Consider the following 24,827-nt stretch of genomic DNA (forward strand, 5'->3'; position numbering starts at 1 on the left):
TACCACACAATCAAAAATTCCTAAGGGTTTAAAATTTATTTTAAAGTAACTAAGAAAAAAGATAAAATACCTACTAAATTTTCCTTTCTTTCTGTTTTTTTTTTTCCTTTTCTTTCATTGAAAATTTCTTAGACTAATGTACATGGATTCCAAATCCAATGGAACATTTCCATACCAAGAAGATGTGGTCTGTATATACAATGGACTATTATGACTCAGCCATCAGAAAGGACGAATACCCACCATTTGTTTCAAAGTGGGTAGAATTGGAGGGTATTATACTGAGTGAAATAAGTCAGTCGAAGAAAGACAATCATATGGTTTCACTCATACATGGAATATAAGAAATAGTGAAAGAGATTATAAGGGAAAGGGGGGGAACTGAGTGGCAAAAATTAGAGAGGAAGACAAACCATGAGAGACTCCTAACTCTGGTAAACAAACAAAGGTGTGCAGAAGGGGAGGAGGCTGGGAGATGGGGTGACTGAGTGATGGGGATTAAGGAGGGTGCATGATGGGATGAGCATTGGATGTTATACTATATGTTGGCAAATTAAATTTAAATAAAAAATTAAAAAAAGATATTTCAAACTACTGAAGCTTTGGGAATATATGTGCACTGTTGTAGTAGTCATCTTTCAGCTAACACGGACAACACGAAATGGACCATCAGCTACCAAGGGGCAAAGAATTCAGCTTGGGTGAAGACTCAGAGTTAGGACTACCACACCCCGTTGAGCCTGCCAGGAACCCCTGCTGTGTGGTCCTTGCCTGACTTCTCTAGTCTCCACCCTCTGACTGGCTCCTGAGCTCTGGGCCCTGTATCCTGCTACCTGGGAACATGAGATATGAACTCCTTCAGTAGCTCCATAGCCCTTGATCAGAGGGCAGCCAGTGGGGAAATAGACAAGCAGATGGTGGTTGAGGGGAGGAATAAGGAGTGCTCAATGATGTACATCCTGCTGCCTCTGGGGACAAGCTGGGAACACAAAAGGCATCAAACTCCCAATAGGTGGTCAGATGCTAGACTGTGGCTTGGGGGCTTTGAACCTGTCCCTGAGGGCTGAGAAGATGAGTATCTCTATTCAGGGCAAGCTAGCACAAAAGTTCCAGACCAAGGTTTTTCAAACTTGGGTGTCCATCAGAATTACCAGAAAGGCTTGTTGAAATACAGACAGGAACTCTGTGCTTACTTTCTGATCCAGTTGATCTGGGAGTGCAGCTCCAGAATTTGCATTTCTAAGAAGTGTCTAGGTGATGTTAATGTTGCTGGTGGGACAGGTTGAAAACCACTGTTTTTAAGCATGTTTTTTTTTTCTTTTCTTCTTCTTCTTTTTTAATAATTTGTTTATTTATTTATTCATGAGAGACACAGAGAGAGAGGCAGAAACACAGGCAGGGGGAGAAGCAGGCTCCATGCAGGGAGCCTCATGTAGGACTTGATGTGGAATTTGAGCCCGGGACTCCAGGATCACGCCCTGGGCCAAAGGCACATGCTCTACTGCAGAGCCACCCAGGCTTCCCAAGCATGGGGTTTCTAATAGGATTTAATAGAATTTTCCACTTTTCCTCGATACATTTCTAAAAATCAATCTTTTAATGTATCTCCTTGCCTTTAAGGATTTTCATAGCATGCAAAAGGTTATTGCCACTCAAAGATGCAAGATTCGTGGTTTGGAAATATGACAGCAACCCAGGTAAAATAATTCTTAATTTGTTGGAACAAATTTGAATTTCATGTTATACAGCCACTGTGTGTATAGACAGCAATGAGCAGATGGTGAATGAATCTCTGCCAAGGTCAATGTCAACGATTCAAACTGTCTTTGTTTGCCACTCATGGCTGTAGTGCATTTTAAGTGAATACTCACATATTTTTTTGTGTGTGTGTATGAATACTGACATATTCTTATGCCAGGGTCACAAACTCAAAAGCCTAACTGGTCCAGGGAAGCAATTGCAAATGAGTGGAAAGAGCAGGGGGAGAGGGTGGTGAACTGATGGGCTTGTGTCCATTCAAGGGCAAACGCCTTCCAGGGCTCCAGCCGACTCTCATGCCAGGTAGGAATGTGGGGCTGTTTTGTCAGGTCTTCCAATTTTCAAGAGCGTCAGAAATCCAGACTTTTACGTGAGATCCCTTTTTTTTTTTTTAATGTCAGCCCTCTGAAGGCCCAACAAAACACATTTACAAGCCAGTTCTAAATTTACTTTTACCATCAAATAATACCCCACAGTTTGAACATTAGTGAAGATTTTGGAAACATAGCTTTGGGGAATATCAAGTGCTCACTATTCAATATTTTAAAAAGGTTTAATTTAGTTTAAATATGTGACTGCCCTTTAACAGCAGTTTTATTATGATGAAGGAAAGGAAGTAATGGAGTATGGAGTTTCATTCTCAGGAGCAGGAGATGGAGTAGGAGTTTCTTCACAGAATAATGAAGACAAACTTGATAAAGTAGGCATTCAATGCCACGAGTACCTAATCCTGTGCCAAACAGAAATTGTATTTTCTGTGCTGCACATAATCATTATTCACATTTTTTACTAGCCTGAAAATCATGTGGGGGAAACAACCCTCCAGTTGTTGAAAGTAGATACAATTTTCCTAAAGTGAAACGATTTGCCATGAAAATGTTTTTATCCAAGGGCCAAAGTTGCTGTATGGCGGTGGAGGTGTTTACAGTCAACTCCCAATTATCTAGAACCAGGCTGTTGGATTTTCATATGAATTCTCTTTTCCCTCGCATACCCTATGACTATTTTATTGCTCGTACCATTGCCATCATAAGCCTGGCAGATGGAATGATAGGATTACAAGCAATTCTTTTAAGAGTCAAGTTGAGAAGTTCTTGGAATCTAAACCTAAATTTGAAGTTAGGGTTTTGGCATTTTTCATTTACACGTTTTCCTGCCAACCTTGCTTTCATTTAAGTAGCTGAGGATGACTAGGATTTGTGTTTCTTCTCTTTCCAAAACTCCCGGGATTTTTGGTGTTTTGCCTTGAGAGGAAAAAATGCCAATCTTTTTACAAGAGAAGCAACAAGATAAACAACGGATAACAATGAGAGGTAAGCAAAGGGTGGGTATATGGAAAGGCCAGTGATGTCGTTGATAAAGCACTTTGTGTCTCTAGACCTTAGTTTCTTCATGTAAAGAATGAATAAGATTGGCAAGATCAATGATTTTCCTCACTGTGCTCTGTTCCAGACTCTCCCTTGGTGTGCTGTTAGTAGATTCTTCTACGGATCGTAAAGGGTAGAGTGGTGCCTTTACCAGTCAAATCTTGCCTAAATGAAATTGAGCCGGCTTTAAACAACCTTCACAGTTCAGGGCTCCAGTAGGAGTTTTAGGTAGATATTAGTCATGAAAAGGAAAAAAAGTTAAAAGAGTAAAACAGGGGCACCTGGGTGGCTCAGTGGTTGAATGTCTGCCTTTGGTTCAGGTCGCGATCCCCGAGTCTTGGGATCAAGATGGGGCTCCCTGCAGGGAGCCTGCTTCTCCCTCTGCCTATGTCTTTGCCTCTCTCTCTGTGTCTCTTATAAATAAATATAAATAAATAAAATCTTTTTTTTAAAAAAAGAAAAGAGTAAAACAAACTGATAAACTTGTATATTATCCCTTTGAATTGATTAGAGCTAATGGAGCAAAAGAATTAGTGTTTTTCTCCCTTCATAGTCTGGAAAAATATGGCAAGGAATAGCATCTTTCCAATATCTTGTTATTGTTTTAAAGCGGAAGAGAATGATATCACACACTAGGTAAAAATAACCACAACTAGATTTCCTAGCTCTTTTTTTAATCACCGAATAATTGCAACCCATGAGGTCAAATGCAGTTGAAAATTAGCCACAAGCTTTTGGCACTGTAGTGATTACTTTGTGAAAGGAGTTTAATAACATCTTTCTCAGCGGAAGCCAGCGAACTGGACCACATGATCATTCATGACTCCCTTTTATACTAACGGTCAGCACATATTTAGTCAAATGCTGTGATTAAATCGTTTGGAAGAATGTTAAGAGACACACGGAATGTAAGAGAAAATAACATAACTGTCTTAATGTAGATCAGCATAATTCTAGTATTGATTGCAAAGTTAATGGGAAAGGAGGGGACAACATATTTCTATTGAGTGTATACTATTTTTCCACGAGCTGGAAATATGGGTGAACAAAATAAAGAAATCTTGCTTTTATAGATTCTACATAGTATACACACACACACACACACACACACACACACACAATGCTTCAAAAATGAATAAATCAGAATAAAGGAGTAGACAGTGATGTAGGAGTCCTGTTTCAGGTGTCAGGGGGTTCTCTCTCAGAAGATGGCATCCGGGCAGAGACTTAAATGAAATGGAGGAGGAAACCATGCCAAATTCTAGGAGAAGAATGTTGTAAGCCAGAGAGCAGAGAATATACAAACACTCTGAGAACGAGGATGAGCCCGATGATCTCAAGGAGCAGCTAGAAGGCAAATGGGACTGGAGAGACAAGTGGGGGTGGTAGGGGATCAGATCTGAAAGGAAACAAGTTATTTGGGGCCTCATGGTAAGCAGGTCAAGCAGTTTGCATTTCATCCTGAGTGTGTTGGGAAACCTTTGGAAGGTTGAAGAGAGAGTCAGTGATATGATTTAATTTATTTATAAAGAGTTGACTCTGCTACTATGTGAAGAGTAAAATTTGAAGATGGCAAGTGTGGAAACAGGGAGATCAACAAGGAGCTGCCCCAGGTAGCTGATGGTGGCTCCAGCAAGGACAGCTATGCAAGTGGAAAGAAAGATATGGTCAGATTTGTGGCATCTTTTTGTTAGAGCCAAAGGGGCTTGTTGATCAATGGGATGGGAGTGTAAGGGAAAGAGATATACCAAGATGACCCCCCACCCTACCCTAGTCTTTGTCTTTGGCTTCAAATGTACGGAACCCTTTTTTGGGAGGGCAAGAACATAAAGAGGAGGTGAGATGGAGGGATCAGGAGGGAAATTGCAGTTAAGTTTGCCTGTTAGGTATCCAAGGGAAGATATCAAATGGGAAGTTGGATATCTGTGTCTGGCATTTTGAGGAAAGGCTGAGGTTGGAGAATAAAAATTGGGGCATCATTAGTGTGTAGATTATACTTAAAGCTGCCAGCTTAGATGGCTTCTTGAGACAGTGGAAGGAAAATAGAAGAGGCTTTGTGACTGAGTCCTGTGGAGCACCAACATTTGGAGGTGGAGAGATCAATGTGTGGAGAGGAGACACAGGTGAACACCTTGGTGCCTGCTGCTTTATCCTGGTTTTTTTTTTTTTTTTTTTTTTTTAATATGTCTATGTAATTCAGAGGAAATAGGTGCAGTTTAATAAGATTAAGTTCATTGTAATGAATTAAAATTCTCTGAAGTCCAGGTGTCTGGGTGGCCAAGTTGGTTGAGCATCTGACTCTTGCTTTCAGCTCAGGTCATGATCTCAGGGTCTTGAGATTGAGCCTCACATCAGCTCTGTGCTCAGCTACTAGTCTGTCTGTGAGTCTCTCTCTCCCTCTGCTACTCCCTCCTCTCATGCTCACTTGCTGGCTCTCTCAAAAAAATAAATCTTAAAAAATATCTCAGAAGTTCTCAACAGAGATCACTTTACAAATCTATCAAATGATAACCTCACTTAAAAACAAAATATAAATGGCCCACTGACCTAGCATGATATGACATTCAGCTATCTTAGCAATAGAAAGAATGCAGCAGTAGCCTATAAAGTTGCAAGTCATATCATCAAGATAACTAGTTTGATGATCATTAAAAAATACTATTTATTTGAATATTCCAAGACTAAGGTATAGATGCAAGTAATAAAGCTGGGATTGACTATTTGCTTATTAAACAGATAAGTTAAGACCATGAATGGTGTTTGGTCTCAGAGTTTAGGAGACTTTTGAATTAAAGAGCAATTTAAAAGAAATCCAAATTAATAACAAAAAACTGAAACAATCCAATTAAAAAAATGGGCAGAGGATCAATAGACATTTTCCCAAAGAAGGCATATAGATGGCTGACCGACACATGAAAAGATGCTCAATATCACCAATCTTCAGAGACATGCAAGTCAAAACCACAATGAAATATCATTTCATATCTGTCAAAATGTCCCTTATCAAAAAGATAAGACATGACAAGTGTTGGTAAGAATGTAGAGAAAACAGAACGCTTGTGCACTGTTGGTGAGAATGTAAATTGGTATAGCCACTGTGGAAAATGGTATGGAAGTTTCTGAAAAAAATTAAAAAATAGAACTACCATCTGATCCTGCAGTTTCACTTCTGGGTATTTATCTGAAGAAAATGAAAACACTAACTTGAAAAGATATGGTCACTGCAGCATTATTTATAATAGCTAAGATGTGGAAACAACCTAAATGTTTGTATCTTTTGCAAAGTAATCACCACAGTATGTCTAGTTAACATCCATCCCCATAGAAAGTCACAGAATTTGGGGGGAAGAATGGAGAAAGGAATGTGGTATTTATGTACAGAATGAAATATTATTCAGCCATAAAAAAGAATGAAATTTTGTCATTTGCAACAACATGGATAGACCTTGAGGGCATTATACTAAATGAAGTAAGTCAGATGGAGAAACATAAATGCCATAATGTCATATGATCTCCCATGTGGAATCTAAAACAAAACAAAACAAAAAACTAGCTCATAGATACAAAGAACAGATTGGTGATTGCCAGAGGCAGGTGGTAGGTGAAATGGGTGAATGAAATAAAAAGGTACAGACTTCTAGTCATAATATAGGTAAGTCATGGAATATAATGTACAGCTTGGTGACTGTAGTTAATGATCCTGCACTTCATATTTGAAAGTTGCTAAAGGAGTAGATCTTAAAAGTTCTCCTCATCACAAGAAAAAAACTTCTATAACTATGTATGTGATGGATGTTAACTAGATTTGTTGTGATGATCATTTTACAATATATACAAATATTGAGCCATTATGTTGATACCTGAAACTAATATAATGTTGAATATCAATTATACTTCAATTTTTTAAAAAAGCAATTCACTTTAAAAAAATACATGTTTTTTTACCCCAGTGGAAACATGGCAAAGGATTTATACAGGCCAGTCAAAGGGAAATATATTAGGATATATGCTGGCATTTAGTATTAATCAAGTAAACACCAACTAAATGAAATGTCAATTTTAATATTTTGGGGTGGCAATATTTTTAAAAAGATGAATATATGTGGGGCATCCTGGGTGGCTCAGCGGTTTAGCACTGCCTTTGGCCCAGGGCCTAATCCTGGAGACCAGGGATCGAGTCCCATGTTGGGCTCCCTGCATGGAGCCTGCTTCTCCCTCTGCCTGTGTCTCTGCCTCTCTCTCTCTCTCTCTCTCTCTGTGTCTCTCAAGAATAAATAAATAAAATCTTAAAAAAAGTGAGTATATGTGTATTCACATGCCTTAATGATGGGAATGTAAATTGGAAGAATTTTTCTAGACTAAAATTTCACAATTTATAAATAGCCATAAAATATTTAAATTCTTGTTGACAGGAAATCTACTTCTAGGAATTTATATTAAGAAAACATTCTGGGGTGCCTGGGTGGCTCAGTTGGCTAAGCATCCAACTCTTGCTTTCAGGTCAGATTGTGATCTCAGAGTCGTGAGATGGAGCCTCACCCCTGGAATATGTTGGGTTACCTGCTTTCCCTCACTCTTGGTGTCCTGCACCAACCCCCACCCCCTATTTGTGGTTGTGTGTGTACTGCTCTCTCTGTCTAGAAAAAAAAAAGAAAGGATTCTGAGTTAGGTACTAAAAAATTTATTGGAACGGTATTTGTAAAGGTGAGAAATTAGAAAAATAAGTATACTGTGGTGAGGATTGGTTAAATTTATGGTATATGTATATGATGTGATTTTTCTACATGTTTTTGAAGACTTATATGTTTCGAAGATTTATAATATGGATACATGTTCACTGTATCCCATGAGAAAAAGCAGATTATTGAATACTGCAAACATTGTGATAGTAACTATTTTCGCACGCACATGCGTATATAAACATAGAGGACACAGAAAAAGATCTGAAAAGACTTTTACCAAAACATTTACAATAATTTTCTCTGGGTAGTAGATTGAGGTGTTTCTCAAGTTTTCCAAATATCTTTTACATTTTTTATAATTTCTGTAATATTCATGTATTATTCTTATATTTAGAATTTAAAAAATGTATGGACATCTGAAAGGGAGATAACATTCTTAGACACTTGTTTCTCTGATAATACCATGTTTTAAAAAAATCTGTTCACCTATTTACTATTATTGGACATTTGTGGCTTAGAACCAAGGAACTTTTATAAGTGAAAGAATTTTGTGACTCATATGCAAAGGGTTCTCTTTTCTTCTTTCAACTTGATAGTGTGATGGTGATGTCCCTTGCTGCTTAATAATGACAGCTGTCATTGTACTGTATTATATTGCAGTCATACAATATACCACAAGGAGAATGTGAAATATGGCAATAACTGGTAGTTAGCAGAGCTGAATTAAGTAATTCTGAGTTCTTGGCATTGTATTAAATGCTAAATAGTAAAAGACTGAATAAATATGCTGAATCAATTATTTTCTTTTCGTTATGTGTGTTTTAATCTGACAATGCCAAAAGATGTAATTACAAAAGATTTCCTAGGCCAGAAATCTCAATTCTCTGAACTCTTAGCTTTAATCTGGAAATTGTTGATGTAGGGAGAGTTAGGAATTTAGATGGAGTGAAGGTCCTTTTCTTTAATTAATTAATAGAATCCATTTGGGGAAGTAATGTGAAAATTACTGTAAAATTCATCATAGGTAATGATGGGGGTGATGATCCATATAAAAAAGCTCAAACTTCTATGGCAAATATATATGTCTATATATATGTGTTGGCTCAAAGTATTTAATTGGCTAAAAATTATTTTAGGTCTGTAAATGGCATGTTTGTGAAATGACATTAAGTATGCTTTTCAAGACAGGATATTCCTGGCCTTAGGATAATTGTACAGTGACTCAGAAGAAACTAATATGAGTAAATGGTAAAGTAATTGAGGCAACCCCATATGTAATTCCAGCAAAAGGAAAGCAACTTTTCTCAAATCACCTCTAACATGTCCGTTTCCCCTGAATAACCCAGATAATTGCCATGATACTTCATTTCATTTGGACTATGGAGGCCTGACTTTTAGCTTTTGGTTTCTATATAGAACACAAGGAGAAAAGAAAAAAGAAAACATAAGCCCCCTCCTTTGTGGAATTTCTCAATGAAATTGCAAAGGGAGTAACTTTAGGTCTCTTGAGTGGCTCAGCTGGTTAAGCCTCCGACTCTTGATTTCAGCTCAGGTCATGATCTCAGTGTCAGGATCTCAGGTTGGCTGGATGCTCAGCAGGAAGTCTGCTTGAAGATTCTCTCCCTCTGCCTCTCTCTCCACTCAAGTGCTCTCTCACTCTCTCTAAAATGAATACATAAATCTTAAAAAAATAAAAGAAAATGAAAAGGGAGTCACCAAAAAGTTGTAGAGTAAACCAAAGATCTTAACTTCTGTCAGAAGTCCTCTGAAAGAGATATTTAAATATGTTGAAGACAGGTTTTATGTTTTCTTTATTTAGTGCCAAAGTATTTCCATCAGTTTTGGTGAAAGTAATCTGATAAAAGCACTATTTCTAATTAAGTGAAAGGAAAATATCTTTACAAGATTATAAATGAGTTTTAACACCTATCTATTTTAAGAAGTTGCATTGCCAGCTAACCTGGGTATTTTAGAATTTACTTCTCAAATATAAAAACAGAATTTGAACCATGCCATTGGTATGATTTCAGAATGTTTTAATGACAGGCTAAGACATACTTAATGAAACATACAAACTCTTTAAACAGAGCATGCACATTGATAGCCTTTGAAATGGGCTTGGGGCTGTGCACCTAATAATGTTTATTACTAATGTCGAGTCTTTTAGGCGACACATGAGAATTTTTTGGCTGTTGTCAGAGTGAAATACTTGAATTACCCCTATCTAGTCTCATTGTTTACAATCTCCTCTCAAGGTGTCAGTGTGCTTGAATTGTACTTAAAACACATAAATCTCTCTTCAAAGGTAGCTTGAGAGCCTGAAGTGGAGCCAGGGAGTTTTAAATGGAAAGGATAAGCCAGGCCTACTGAGTCCTCTCGAATGTAGATATTCCAGTTTGTTTAAATTATAGCACAATGTAGACCAAAGAATAAAATCTCTATGATAATTTAGCTAAAGAAAAAAGTATAGCTGCTGTTGAGAATAAAGCATTTGTAATCACCAAAGACTCTTAATTATTTAAGGCTACCTCAAATATATATTTTGGGGAGTAGTGGTTTGCAATTCCACCACAGTCCTCAAACAAACAAATAAACAAACCAAGTCACAGACAGACACCTTAGTCATTAATCACACCAGCTAACTGGAATTTCTTATGCTGATCCAACTTGGAGAAGAGTAAAACTTGTGAAGTTAATGGAGGACTACCTGCCTTGATTCATCCTTTAAATTCTTGAATTCTAACAAGTATTCTCATGTATTCATTTGTGTTTCCCTCACTTCCCTATGTACCATCTACATCACAGATCTGCACATTTGGCATCTTTTAAAAAGATTTTATTTATTTATTCATGAGACACACACACACACACACAGAGGCAGAGACACAGGCAGAGGCAGAAGCAGGCTCCATGTGGGGAACCTGACTGGGACTTGATCCCTGGTCTCCAGGATTATGCCCTGGACTGAAGGTGGCGCTAAACCGCTGAGCCACTGGGGCTGCCCACATTTGACATTTTTTAAAATCACAAATTATAATTCTGCACCCAAACCTGCAATATGTCAAACTGAGTTGAGCCCCACATATCTTTTGCTTGGCAGGAACTATTCTAGTGCTTAATGAAGGCTGCTTTGGCTGATCCTTCAGTGCCTTAATTTGTCTGGCCACAGTAGTTGGTTTTTGTCTTCTCCAGAAAATGGTTCTGTAGCCAGTGTTTTTTTTTTTTTTTTATTTATGTTGCTTCATAGCCATTGCATGCTTTGTTTTACTTGGAAGCCTGTTTTCTTTTGGCTTTTCTTGCCAGCAAATCATTCCCCACTTTCTGACTTTACCGTCTTTATTACAACAATCTGGGATTGGGGGTGGAGAAGTACAAATCTGCATGCCACGATCAAAACACTCCTTTTGACATTTGGGTTAATGCCAAGACTTTGATATCTGAAAATGAAGCTAATACTTGAAAGAACCTTTCACACAGTTGACACAAATGTTACCTTTCCCACCGGTGTTACACAGGGCGATATAGTTTAATTAACACTTGCACATTCGTGTGTCAAAAGCTTTCTTACTCCTTGCTAATCTAAACCTTTCCTTGGTCATTATTTCCCAATAATCAGTGGCATGCTGGCACTCAGGGAATAATTGAAGTAACAATTATTCCTGTTTTTTTTTTTTTTTAAAGATTTTATTTATTTATTTGGGGGGGGTGGAGAGCTGGAGGAGGGGCAGAGGGAGAAGGAGAGAGAGAATTTAAAGCAGACTCCATGCTGAGTGCAGAGCTGAGACTGATCTCATGACTCCAAGATCATGACCTGAGCCCAAACCAGGAGTGCAGCCCTTAAACGACTGAGCCACCCAGGTACCTCAATTCTGGCTTATTTTTAGCTATGATTGGTAGAATAGAGACTGTGTTGATGCTTCTATTCTCAGCTTGCTGGCTTATGTATTTGGCCAAAGGTAGTTGCTATTTAAGAGAGATATATGAGAGGATATAAACAGGCTGTTGAATTTAAGTGAAGATTAGAATATAAAAACTGAAAACTGATATACTGATTATCTTCCCCCCTAAAATCAAGACCCTATTTTATTTTATTTTATTTTATTTTATTTTATTTTAGTCTCTTCACCATCTTGATTTATTTTTCCTAGAGAGTCAAAGATGGAAAGAAGCAGAGTCCATGAACAGTTGTCCCCTATCTAATCACTTTCAATTTTGCCATACTGCTTTATTTTCTTCATGACACTTGTTACTATCTGAAATTGTCTTCTGGATGCATTTGTTTGCTTGTCTACTCCCCTGTCCCATACTCACAAGAATGGGAGCTGCAGACTGTGGGGCCTCCTCTGTCTTACTCACCATTGGTATCACCAGCGCCTGTAGCTGCCTGGATCGTAAAGGGAATTCCACATGATCTGTTCAGTGTGTGAACACATAGTTGGCTATGTGACTAGAGTTCGAGGGCTCAAGTTGTGAAATTCTAAGTTCTGTGGATGGTGCAGAGAGACTTTCCTCCTAACTTTCAAACATTTTATTGGATTTATTTGGAATGCAATTTGAGAACAAAAAGCTACAAGAATTACTAGAGCAATGCATGCTTAAGTAAGGGAATGTATACGAAAAATATATGTGGGGACAGGAAAGAACAGACAAAATTTATAAAGATGAGGTGCTGATAGGGGATAAGGGTTTTCTCACATCGAGGTTTCTTTTTTCTGGAGAGCATTCTGATAGCATAACTCTCCTGGCTTCTCTTTGCCCCCTCATTCATTCTGCAATGGGGGAGTTAGAGTTACCTCTCATTGATGAGGTGGGAAGTAGAAGTTCAGTGCTTTCTCTTCTCCCTTCCTCTTGTGAGTGGGCTTCCCGGAGAGAATCTTCTTTGCATTTCCATGTCATAAATCTAACAGAGGCAAGTCCCCAGGCAATATAGGTATCTAGAATGGAGAAGTCTTTCCAATTTTGAAGTTCAGTATTATGAAGTTTACTTGTCCACTTTCTTTAGTAACACCTTTATAAGGAATAAAGGTAATATCTTGGCAACTGTAAGATAATAACAACAGCTCCATGGATGAAGGGGAGAAGTAGAATTATATTGTTTAAAGTTCTCATACTATACTTGAAGTGATATGAAGGTAGACTGTGATTAGTTAAAATGCATATTATAAACCCTAGAGCAATTACTAAAAAAAGAGATACATCAGTTGATGGAGATAAAATGGAATGCAAGAAAATATTCTACCAAAACCAAAAAAGGGTAAAAAATAACAGAGAAAAATGAAAACAATTAAGAAAAATAAACAAATAGCAAGATGATAGACCCCAAACCAGCCATATCAATAATAAAATTAAATGTAAAATGTCTATAAATATTCCATTAAAAGGAAAAGGTTGTCAAAGTGGATTAAAAAAATTAAGACCCAAATGTATGTTATATAGAAGAAAAGCACCGTAAGTATAAGGATAGATAAGTTCGAAGTAAAAGATATACCCTGAAAATACTAATCAAGAGAGAGATGGATTGCTTATTTTAGTATTACATAAAGAAGCCTACAGGGCAAGGAATACCAGCAGAGATAAATATGAAGAGTCAATTCATCTAGAAGGTAAAATAAACCTAACATGTATGTTCCTAATAACAGCTTTAAGATACATTAAACAAAAAAAAGTGGCAGAACTAAAAGCAGAAATAGACAAATTCAATAACTATATGTGGAGCTTTCAACACTTCCCAATAATTGGTAGAACAAGCAGAGAGGAAATCAGTAAGGATGGAGAAGACTTGAACGTTACCATCAACCTACTTGACTTACCTCACATTTATAGAAGACAAACTATACAGTGTATGATCACAACAGAACTAAATTAGAAATCAATTACAAAAAACATCTAAAAAATGTAAAAACATATGGAAATTAAACAGTATATTTCTAAATAATCCATGGGTTGAAGAGAAAATCTCAAAGGAAATCAGAAATTTTTTTGAATTGAATGGCAATGAAAACATGATATATCAAAATTTGTGAAATACAGCTAAAACAGTGATTAGGAGGAAATTTATAACAATAAATCCTAGGATTAGAAAAAAATAGAACTTTAATCAGTAAGTTTCACCTTAAGAAACCCGACAAGGAAGAGAAAATTAAACCCATAACATTTTGCATACACTTTTAGGTGATTCTGGAACCTTTTGAAGCCCATCATAAATTCAGATTAAGAATCCCTGATCCTAGGTTTGATCCTAAATTCATATCCCCATACCAGACTTCTTTCTTTAGCCCCAGAATGTCATATTTAAGTGATTTCAGGGCATCTACAATTAAGTATTTCACAGGCACCTAAAAGTTAAAACTTGTAAGAAGTAGTGCATTAACTCTTCCTCTTTCCTCCTATCCCCTTTCTTCCCTCTCCCTTTCCTTTTCTAAACCTAAACCAAAGAATAGTACCACCATTCACTCAGCTGCAAAATCCTCATCTTCCCTCTCCCTCATTCACACAGCTAACCAATTACTAAATACTGTTTATCCTATCATCTAAAATTCCTCAAATCCACCTATTTTTCTGCATTCCTATTGCCACTGTCCTAGAGTGGGTCACCAACATATCCTAAGTAGATCATATAATAATTCCCTAATTTATTCTCATTGTCTCCTGGATAATCTGTTCTCTGATATTTTCACCTTTAATAGGTAGTCAGGGTGAGATTTCAAGAAGAGTAATGTGATCTTATTGCACCTCTGTTTATAATCTTTCTCTAGCTTTGCTGTGTTCTTGGGGTTAATTCTTGTGCCTTGGCTCATAAGACCTTTCATGATTGGGGCCCTACTTATCTCATGGACTTCACTCTCTCTTCAAGTTCTGCTATTAATTATACAATGTTTATTTAAAAAAAAAGACTTTGAGAGAGAAAGAGCAAGCACATTAAGTGGGGGAGGGTCAGAAGGAGAGGGAGAAGCAGACTCCCTGCTGAGCAGGGAGCCCAATGGACGTGGGGCTTGATCCCTGGACCCCGAGATCATGACCTTAGCTGAAGGAAGATGCTCAACCAGCTGAGCCACCAATAATTTTGGTGAGCCCCTGATGTTAACTTTATAATGAACTTCTTCCTGTTTTCCTTAGTTTCATGCTTTCTTTTTCTTCCAGACCTTCCAGATGCTATTCATTTTGTCTGGAATATTTTTCCTAGCCCATTTCCCTTTGCCCTTCTCCCTCCACATTTTATTGGATCATTCATACTCATCCTTTAAACCTAGTTTAGCTACTATTTCTCAGTCAGGATCTCCAGATCTTCTTCCTGTTGCTCGTTTGTCTTCATCTCCAAAGGATTCAATGTCCCCACTAAGAATCTCTTTGCATTTTATCATTTCAAATTGTAATTTCTGACTTGTTAATCTCCCCTACGGGGCTGTAATATAATGTTTGTCCTTGTGGATAAAATCATGGTGTATTCTTTTTCATAATTTAGGGTAATATAGGAAGGATTCTGGAATTCTTAATCATCTGGGAAAATATATGGTAAAAATAATGCAAGCATAAAGTAAGGCTGATAGACATTCCATGAATATTTGTATAATGAGTGTAATTTATTTGTGATTACGTATTGTCATATGTCATTATCATAACGGATACTCTTACAAATTTTTTTCTCTGTTCCATTGACAAAGAAAACATAATCGTTTTGTTAATAAGTGTTGGTGGTGTGTTGGATAGATTATGAAGGGAAATTAAATGTTCATGTCTTCTCTCAATTTTCCGTGTAGTTAATTATATTTTCTCTTCACTGAGAATTCTGATCATAGAGTTATGGATATTCGGTTGAGAATCTATGATATAAAAAGCTCAGCATCCCAGCTGAATGCAAAATTGATGGGGTTTTGACTATGCTAAGCCATTTTGCCTGCCTTCCATTTTTCTGTTATTAAGTTATAATTGCCCATTCTCTCCTGCCCCTTTGCTATGAACATCCAAATGGTTAGTACTAAAATTACACTATGCCATCACCAAATGTCCAGCACCAGATCCTTATTAGGCTAATAACAGATTCATTAGAGATTAGAAGGGGTCAGTATGCCCTTTTGGCGTGGCTTTCGTACTCTGTACTCTACTTTGGTGGAAAAACAAATCATTAAAATAACGTTATGCACGAATAGTCATTAAACCATGTTATAAACATTTGGCTCATTTAACTATGTCTGGGGTTGGGCATGTTTGTTCATCAAGTTATCCTGATAAAAGTGGCAAAGAATTTTGGGTTGTTTTAAAAATAACCTATGGTCATGTGCTCATAATTTTTGTTTTCTTTATAACACTGTAGGAAGGAAATCAATGGTAAAGTCAAGGGTGTTAAGGATAGTCGAGCTATATTATTGTGTCATCGCTAACCGTAAATATAACACATCTAGAAATGTTTTGCTCTTCCATAACCCTCGAGCTGTAAGAAGGAAAAGAATTATCATACAGAAAATGAATTGGATGCAGACCTTATAGGTATTTAATTTCCCATAAGTATATTATTCTAATAAAAGCTATTGCCAACAGATTAAAGCTTTTACTTTTAATAGATTTGAACATTTTCATCTGATGTTGGCTTTTTGAATTGTTATTTTTTGGTCACTCCAGTCAATGATCAGTTTATTGATGTCATTTACTCATTTATTCATTCACCATATGTTTATTTACTTAGTATATGTCAGAGACTGCTGTTGAGGTTCCAGAGATGAATAACATACAATCTGTGATGTCAGGGGGCAGAGCTATGAGTAGAGGCTCTGGGTACTCTATGCATCTTTGTGTATATATTGGACTTCCTTCTCTGATAGGAACTGTAGGGCATGCTCCCTGGCCACCATTTGAGGAGAACGCTTGTCATGGTGCCTCTCTCTGGAACTCTGTGGGCCTGGTAGGGGAATGTCTAACGCAACTGTGGCTGCTCTGGGTTGGATGCTCTCCCTCTAAAATATTCAGAGGACTCTAAGTCTGGCTCTGGATCATCATTTTCCCTCAAATAAGTACTCTAATTATATTTAGGTTTCTATTGATCTTTAATTTAGAAAGAGGTTTCACTGATGCATTACATTTGTTGCTCTGCAATGTCAAAGAATACTATCATTATGATTGGTATCATTTATAGTAAAGAGGAAGATGCATACAACAGAGCTGAAGATTTATAGCCCCTCTCCCAACTGACATGGGCTTGTATTGGGACACTACCTCTAGATTGGTACAACCCACATGCCAACAGAGTAGATAGATTTCTTTGGGCCTTTAAAATTTTGTTACATTTTGTGACTCAAAGGTTTTTTTTTTTTTTTTTTTTTTCTTTTTTTCCTCTTGGGAATAAAAATATGTTTTTCCCCCATTTTACAGGCAAACCACTTCAATAGAACATGGCTGGCGGCCATATGGTCATATATGAATCCAACAACTAATTTAGCAAAGAAAACTGCTTGTAACAAGTTTTGTATATGCCATCCCAGGTATTACTTTGATGATAAACGAGGAGATGATTGCCAAGAAAATGATAGTAACATTTATAAAAAGGCATGTTCCCTTTAGTCATTTAATGATGGTCAAATTATTAGTTACCATCTATTTGAAGTAAAGTCCGTGGCACTTGTAGGAGGTACTTAACACTTTTTATATATAATTTTATAGCAAAAATATGGTGTTAATTTTCAAGCAGCTTACAATCTAGTAAACTTTTGAATGAGTGCTTGTATTACCCTTATCTGGAACTTCTAGGTCTAGACTTTTGGCTGGCATGACTTCCAGAACTGGCTTTATGACTATATTTCAGAACTGGTGTTCCTAGCCAAAACTAATAAGCATGGAATGGCTTAAAGATGGAAAAACAAAACAAAACAAAAACCGAATTAACTAAACACATTAGAATCTCATAAAGAGTTATTAGGAATTTTTGGGAAATGGCTCATCTCAGTTTTTGTTTTATGTTACAGGCTATTGCTTCTGGATGGTTCCTTCTGCTCTGACACTTGTAGAATCAAAGCTTTAGCTCGACAGCCATCACTCTTCACATGCAGGGAGCATGATATGTAGTTAGAATTCTTTTCCTTTATAATTCCTTGGCATCAGGAGTAGATAAAAGGGAAAGCAAGGGGATCCCTGGGTGGCGCAGTGGTTTAGCGCCTGCCTTTGGCCCAGGGCGCGATCCTCAAGACCCGGGATCAAATCCCACATTGGGCTCCCGGTGCATGGAGCCTGCTTCTCCCTCTGCCTATGTCTCTGCCTCTCTCTCTCTCTCTCTCTGTGACCATCATAAATTAAAAAAAAAAAAAAAAAAGGGAAAGCAAAAGTATTAGGGTATTTTGTGAATTTTATTTACACTTTACCGAAAGGTGACTGTTTAACCTCCATCTGGGGGAAAATAAATACACCATAGTCACTCATAGATGTGAGAATTACACATTTATAACTACATGAACACTAAGGAATATTTCCTCTGAATAAATCTATAGTAGTTTGTTTTTATCTAATTTTATCAGCTATTTTCAGTAATGTCGCTAGTTAAACATTTAGATAATTTATTGAATGTACCATATAAATAATCTTGGTTGAATTTCTGAACTGAACTTGTCATCTGGTGCCAAAATTATAATACAATTCAAATGAATAGGATATTAATACTATGATGACAATTGAAGAACTATTCACAAAATACCAACAAGTCTGACTTCTGGAAGGAGACAGAAACACTTCCTTAAAATATTTTATAAGCTGCTATTTGAACAATGGAATTAACAAATAAAATTTTTAGAAAATCACTAAAATGTATGCCATTATATGTTCCATGTATGAAGCATGACAGCCAATTACAACTGAAGTCATACAACCCCGAGATCAGAGAGCAACAAACTGTAATGTGTTCCAGTGCTGTTTCTTTTTGAGAAAGTTTTTATGTGCACAGCAGTAATGCACAGGGGTACAAATGCTGTGAAAGGGTTAAATGCTTAGACCACCATTCTTTCAGACTTTTCTTCATGAATCTCTTGACTTTCAGTTTAGCATGGTGTGACTCTTTCAATATGTAAAAGTCATGACTTGATCCAGAAAGTTTACCAAAACGTTTACTTTAAAAAAAAATTTTTTTTAGCCTAGCATCTAGTACTCCAGGGCATTTACAAAACAGTATGGATTCCTTACAGAATACCCAAAATGCACTACTTATATAAGAGGAGAGAAGCTTAGGAAAATCTTAGAAAAAGATTAGATTAGAGTATGCAGTAAATCATGGTTTAATTTCTCTGTAAAAACCTGTTTTACACTGGTTATTTCATCTAGCTTTGAATTCAAATTCAGACTTGGAGCAAATGGTCAGATTTTATATTTCAAAACACAATTACTTTTTGTGGCTACAGAAGAATGAGTGTTATAATGGAGAGAATTTCTAATGTGGAGGAAAATTATCCACCACCGGCTAATCTCAGTTGAATTTAAAATGGAAAAAATAATCACAATCTGCCTTTTGAGGCTCCTGTGAAAATTAATAAAATGAAAAGTAGAAAAATCAATCTTGGTGAATATTTATTTTAAGAGGCTGGCAGAGCAAAGGGTGATAACAACATTGTGTCTAATTGCAACCCACATTCTTTAGAAGGCAGTATCTAATGTTTAGTGTTTTCTGGACTTGCCACATCTTAGTAGGAGTTTATATTGAAGTATGTTAGAAGTCTAAACTTTAAAGGGATGGAGAAACATTATCCTTTATATATCATCAGAGTGATCTCTCTAAAAAGCAAAATTTATCATTTTACTTTAGTGCTAAAAATTCCTCAGTGATTTCTCTATTATATTCATTCAAGAAACACATTGTGCGGGATCCCTGGGTAGCGCAGCGGTTTGGCGCCTGCCTTTGGCCCAGGGCGCGATCCTGGAGACCCGGGATCGAATCCCACGTCAGGCTCCCGGTGCATGGAGCCTGCTTCTCCCTCTGCCTGTGTCTCTGCCTCTCTCTCTCTCCCTCTGTGACTGTCATAAATAAATAAAAAAAAATATTAAAAAAAAAAAGAAACACATTGTGTATACCCTATTGTATGATGCATTTTTGATTATCCTTTTTAAGCTTTGGTTGCCATAATCCCAAGATATGCCCCATACTTCACTTATACCACATTTCCTAATGTTCCAGGTTCTCCTAAGCTTTCCTGCCTTCATATATGTTATATGATATGCCATATGCTCACGACCTTCCATCACTAACCTATGAACTTTTATTTGACCTTCAAACCTCAACTTATATCACCTACTTTACATATCTCTTCGTAATCTTCTAATTACCTAATAGAATGCTATATTTGGTTTATGTCTCTCCCCACCCCATATTCTGTGAGTTCCTGAAGTGTAGGTTCCCTATTCTATATACATTTGTATCTCCAGAGCCTAGCTCAGTGTTGCTGATTGAACAAATAAATAAATAGAGAAACTCTGGTATGAATTATGCAGCATCTCTCTGGTAGCATCTGGAGTTAGGTGCTAAAAATATATTGAAGTACTTCGCCTTCCTAAGGTTTGGAACTGAGGAGGGATGGAACCAAGAATCAGGCATTTGAAGATTCAAGTGATAGCTTTGTTAATGACAAAGGCTGAGTTGGAGAACATGGCTTAGGTGTGTGGTAGTGGTGGGTTTCCTGCTAGAATCCATGAATTAGACATAATATTTTCTGAGTCAAGGCAGTTCTCGACAGCCACAGGCCTAGACAGTGTACTTCCTGGTTTAGGTACAGAGTCTTGACCACTAAGCTTATGACATTATCAAGAGTAGACCGGAACACAGATCCCAAAAAGAAGAGGAAAGAGGGGATCCCTGGGTGGCTCATTGGTTTAGCATCTGCCTTCAGCCCAGGGCGTGGTCCTGGAGACCCGGTATCGAGTCCCACATCAGGCTCCCTGTATGGAGCCTGTTTCTCCCTCTACCTGTGTCTGTGCCCCCTCCCCACCCCCTGTGTGTCTCTCATGAGTAAATAAACAAAATCTTAAAAAAAAAAAGAAGAGGATCTAGGCTTGCCTTTTTTTGTTACAAGCTTATCAATCAGTTAAGTCAACATTTCTCCCTGAGGAGAGAATTAGTGTAGGCATAAAGAGGCATTATTTGAATGGATGTCCCTCTATATGGGAACAAGAAATTAGGACAAAAGAAGATCTCCTATTCTTTTTCTTCTAGTACTAATAACAGTTGTCTTTCCATGTGTCCTTTCTCTGTCAATGGCATTATTCTTCTCTCAGCTAAGTGTATTAGAGAACCACTATCCTAGTTTATAGCTCATCTCCCACAAAAAGCAATTGGCAATTATCCTTCAGCCTATGTCTAGTCCAAGAAATAGCTGTTGGTGTCTTACCTTTTATTGTTTAAATATAAAAGTAACAACAGGTTACTTTAAAAATTACAAATGATTCATATACATTAAAATAAACCTGCCTAAAAGTATCCTAGTCATCCAGCATTTTTTCCTGTCTGAAGGTAACCATTGTTCAGGCATCTATCAGACATTTTCCTATTTCCTATGCTATTTGTTTACCTCATTCCTTTTAGCATTCCACAGAATGAATGTTTCATAATTTCTTTCAGCATTCTACTATTACTAGATACTTAGGCTGCTTCCAATTTTTTTACAAAAGGCAAAGATTCAATACACCTATGTCTTTTACTATTTCTGTAAGAGAAATTCCTGTAAGTAAAACTGTTGAGTCAAGTTACCTATATATTATGCTTTCTTATACTATATTTTATACATAAGTTTATATACATACACACATTATATATATTGTTTATACTAACAATATATCAAGTTCCCTTTTCCTGACACTTAAGGGTGCTGGAAATTCTAAATCTTTCCAGTTTTTACTGATTCATTGGATAAAACATATCTTATTGTTTAATCCCATTTCCTTTATTACTTATGATGTTGAATATGATTTTATATGACTATTAGTCTTTGGTACTTCCTCTTCTACCAGTTGATAATTTTTGCCCATTTTTCTTTGATAGTTTAAAATTTTCATATATTACAGATTTTAATTCTGTACCTGTTAAATATGTTGCAAATATTTCCTTACAGAATGACTTTCCTTTCAATTTATTTAAGAGTTTTACTATTAAATGTGGAGGTGTTGAACGGTTTTTATTGATATTTTTTGGGGGGAGACTCTATCTCTTGGATCTGAATACTTGTTTCCTTCCTCAAATTGGGGAAGTTCTCAGCTATGATTTGTTCAAATATACTTTGTGGTCCTCTCTCTCTTAGACTCTTATGGAATCCCAATAAGACAAATATTCTTCATTCTAAGCTATCATGTATTTCCCTAGGTCTTTCCTTGTGGGTTCTTAATTATTTTTCTCTTTTTTCCTCAGCTTCCTTCCTTTCCATCAACTTGTCTTCTATGTCACTCACTCTCTTCCACCTCATTAACCCTAGCAGAGCACTAAGAAGGGCACTTGATGGGATGAGCACTGGGTGTTAATACTAGATGTTGGCAAATTGAATTTAAATTAAAAAAAATTTATTTAAAAAAATTATTTAATAGTTAAATTTTACTAACAGATTTTAATTCTAACATTTTCTTTTCTGTTTTTCTGAAGATTTTATTTATTTACTTAGCATGTGCATGAGTCAAGGGAGGGGCAATGGGGGAGGGAGAGAATTAAGCAGACTTCCTACTGAGCTTGGAACCCAATGCAGGGCTTGATTTTATCACCCTGAGATCATAACCTGAGTGGAAATCAAGAGTTGGACACTTAACTGATTGAGTCACCCAGGTGGCCCTATTTATTATAGGTTTTAACATAATTTTCAATTTATTACAAGCTTTGTTAGTCTTTTGTATTTCTCTTTATTAGCAAAAAATTATAAGAAGTGCATTTTTAAAAAGATTTTATTTATTTGAGAGGAGAGTGAGAACATGAGCAGGGGGAGGGGCAGAGGTAGACAGAGAAATAAACTCCCCAGTGAATTCAGAGCCTGACATTGGTTTGATCCCAGGACCCTGAGATCATAATCTGAGCCAAAGGGAGACGCCTAACTGACTGAGCCACCCAGGCGCCCCTAGGAAGTGCTTCACCAGAAACTTTCAAAATAATCTTATAGATTTCTCTTTTCATATGCTAATATAGTGAATTGCATGAATAAATTCCTAACTTTAAAGCATTTTTAAAAAATTTTTATTTATTTATGATAGTCACAAAGAGATATGATATGATAGTCACCGGGACCCCGACGTGGGATTCGATCCCGGGTCTCCAGGATCGCGCCCTGGGCCAAAGACAGGCGCCAAACCACTGCGCCACCCAGGGATCCTAAAGCATTTTTTTTTTTTTTTTTTTGATGCTAAGAATAAGCCTGTTTGTTTATTGTGAATTCTTTTTGTAATTTACTGCTGGGTATGAATTACATTTTATTCATGACTTTTCTAGAAAGTGTATGTATGTGGTAAACTTTCCAAGTCATTGTATGACCAAAGATTAATTTCACCTATAGATGTGAATAACAGTTTAATTTGGCATAGAATTCCAGGTTCAAAATAACTTGGAAAACACTGATCCATTATACTCTGGAATCCAGTATTATAGATGAGGAATTAGAGGCCAGGCTAATCCTCTTAGGTCAGAAATATTAAGGAAAAAGTTGGGAAACAAAAGCAAAGTTGTAAAATTGGGATTTTTGTCAGGGTAAAAAGCTTTTGCATAGCAAAGGAAACAACAAAACTAAAAGGCAACCTACAGAATGGAGAAAATATTTGCAAATGGCATATCTGATAAAAAGATAGTATCCAAAATATATAAAGAACTCACCAAACTCAACACCACAACACAAAAAAAACTAGTCAAGAAATGGGCAGAAGACATGAACAGACATTTATCCAAAGAAGATATACAAATGGCTAACAGACATATGAAAAAATGCTCAACATCACTTAGCATTTTTGGAAATACAAACCAAAACCACAATGAGATACATCTTACACCAGTCAAAATGGTTAAAATTAACAAGTCAGGATACAACAGATGTTGGTGAGAATGAAGAGAAATGGAAACATCTTATCCTGTTGGTGGGAATGCAAACTGGTGTAGCCACTTTGGAAAACTGTATGGAGGTTCCCCAGAAAGTTAAAAATAGAACTACCCTATGACCCAGCAATTGCACTACTAGCTATTTATCCAAAAGATACAAACATAGTGATTCACAAGGTGATTCATGCACCCCAATGTTTATAGCAGCAATGTCCACAATGGCCAGAATATGGGATGAGCCCAGATGTCCATTGACAGATGAATAGTAAAGAAGCGGTGGATATATATATATATATATATATATATATATATATATATATAAATATTACTCAGCCATCAAAAAGAATGAAATCTTCGGGTGCCTGGGTGGCTCAGTCATTTGAATGTCTGCCTTTGGCTCAGGTCATGATCCCAGGGTCCTGGGTTTGAGCTCTGCTTTGGGTTCCCTCCTCAGTGTGAAGCTTGTCCTGATCCTCTCCCTGCTTGTGCTCTCTCTTAAATAAATAAATAAAATCTAGAAAAAAAAAAAGAAATCTTGCCATTTGCAATGATGTGGATGGAACTAGAGGGTATTATGCTGAGTGGAATAAGTCAGTCAGAGAAAGACAAATACCATATGATTTCACTCATATGTGGAGTTTAAGAAATAAAAGAGATGAATATAGGGGAAGGGAAGGAAAAATAAAATAAGATAAAAACTGAAAGGGTGGCAAACCATAGCAGATTCTTACCTGTAGGAAATAAACTGAGGGTTGTTGGAGGGGAGAGGGGTAGAGGGAAGGGCTAATTGGATGATGGGCATTAAGGAGGTTGTGTGATGTCATGAGCGCTGGGTGTTATATGCAACTGATAAATCATAAAATTTTACCCCTGAAACTAATAATACATTGTATGTTAACTAGATTGAATTTAAATAAAAAACCCAAAAAAGAGGAAAAACTTATGATTTGATGTGAATCACAGCAAAAATGGATTAGAGTGGGAGTTTTTAGATTCTATATG

The 24,827-nt window shown here is 36.8% G+C and overlaps 1 protein-coding gene across 5 annotated transcripts in view; it reads left to right on the forward strand.

The window, feature by feature from the left end:
• Window positions 1-24,827, forward strand: part of LOC119877537 — a 410,753-nt gene that overhangs the window by 156,142 nt on the left and 229,784 nt on the right. Inside the window, exons 6-7 of one of the 5 annotated variants that reach the window (XM_038573606.1) lie at window positions 1,621-1,697; window positions 3,011-3,072. The exons of 3 other annotated variants lie outside the window; for them this stretch is intronic. In XM_038573606.1, the coding sequence (XP_038429534.1) occupies window positions 1,621-1,697; window positions 3,011-3,051 (118 nt within the window). In that variant the 3' untranslated portion in view covers window positions 3,052-3,072. Of the gene's footprint in view, window positions 1-132; window positions 291-1,620; window positions 1,698-3,010; window positions 3,073-24,827 lie in introns of those variants that run through there. One more of the 5 variants, XR_005378583.1, reaches the window with a different exon arrangement.

The sequence above is a fragment of the Canis lupus genome, chromosome 25 (assembly GCF_011100685.1).
Source record: "Canis lupus familiaris isolate Mischka breed German Shepherd chromosome 25, alternate assembly UU_Cfam_GSD_1.0, whole genome shotgun sequence".
Lineage (NCBI taxonomy): Eukaryota > Metazoa > Chordata > Mammalia > Carnivora > Canidae > Canis > Canis lupus.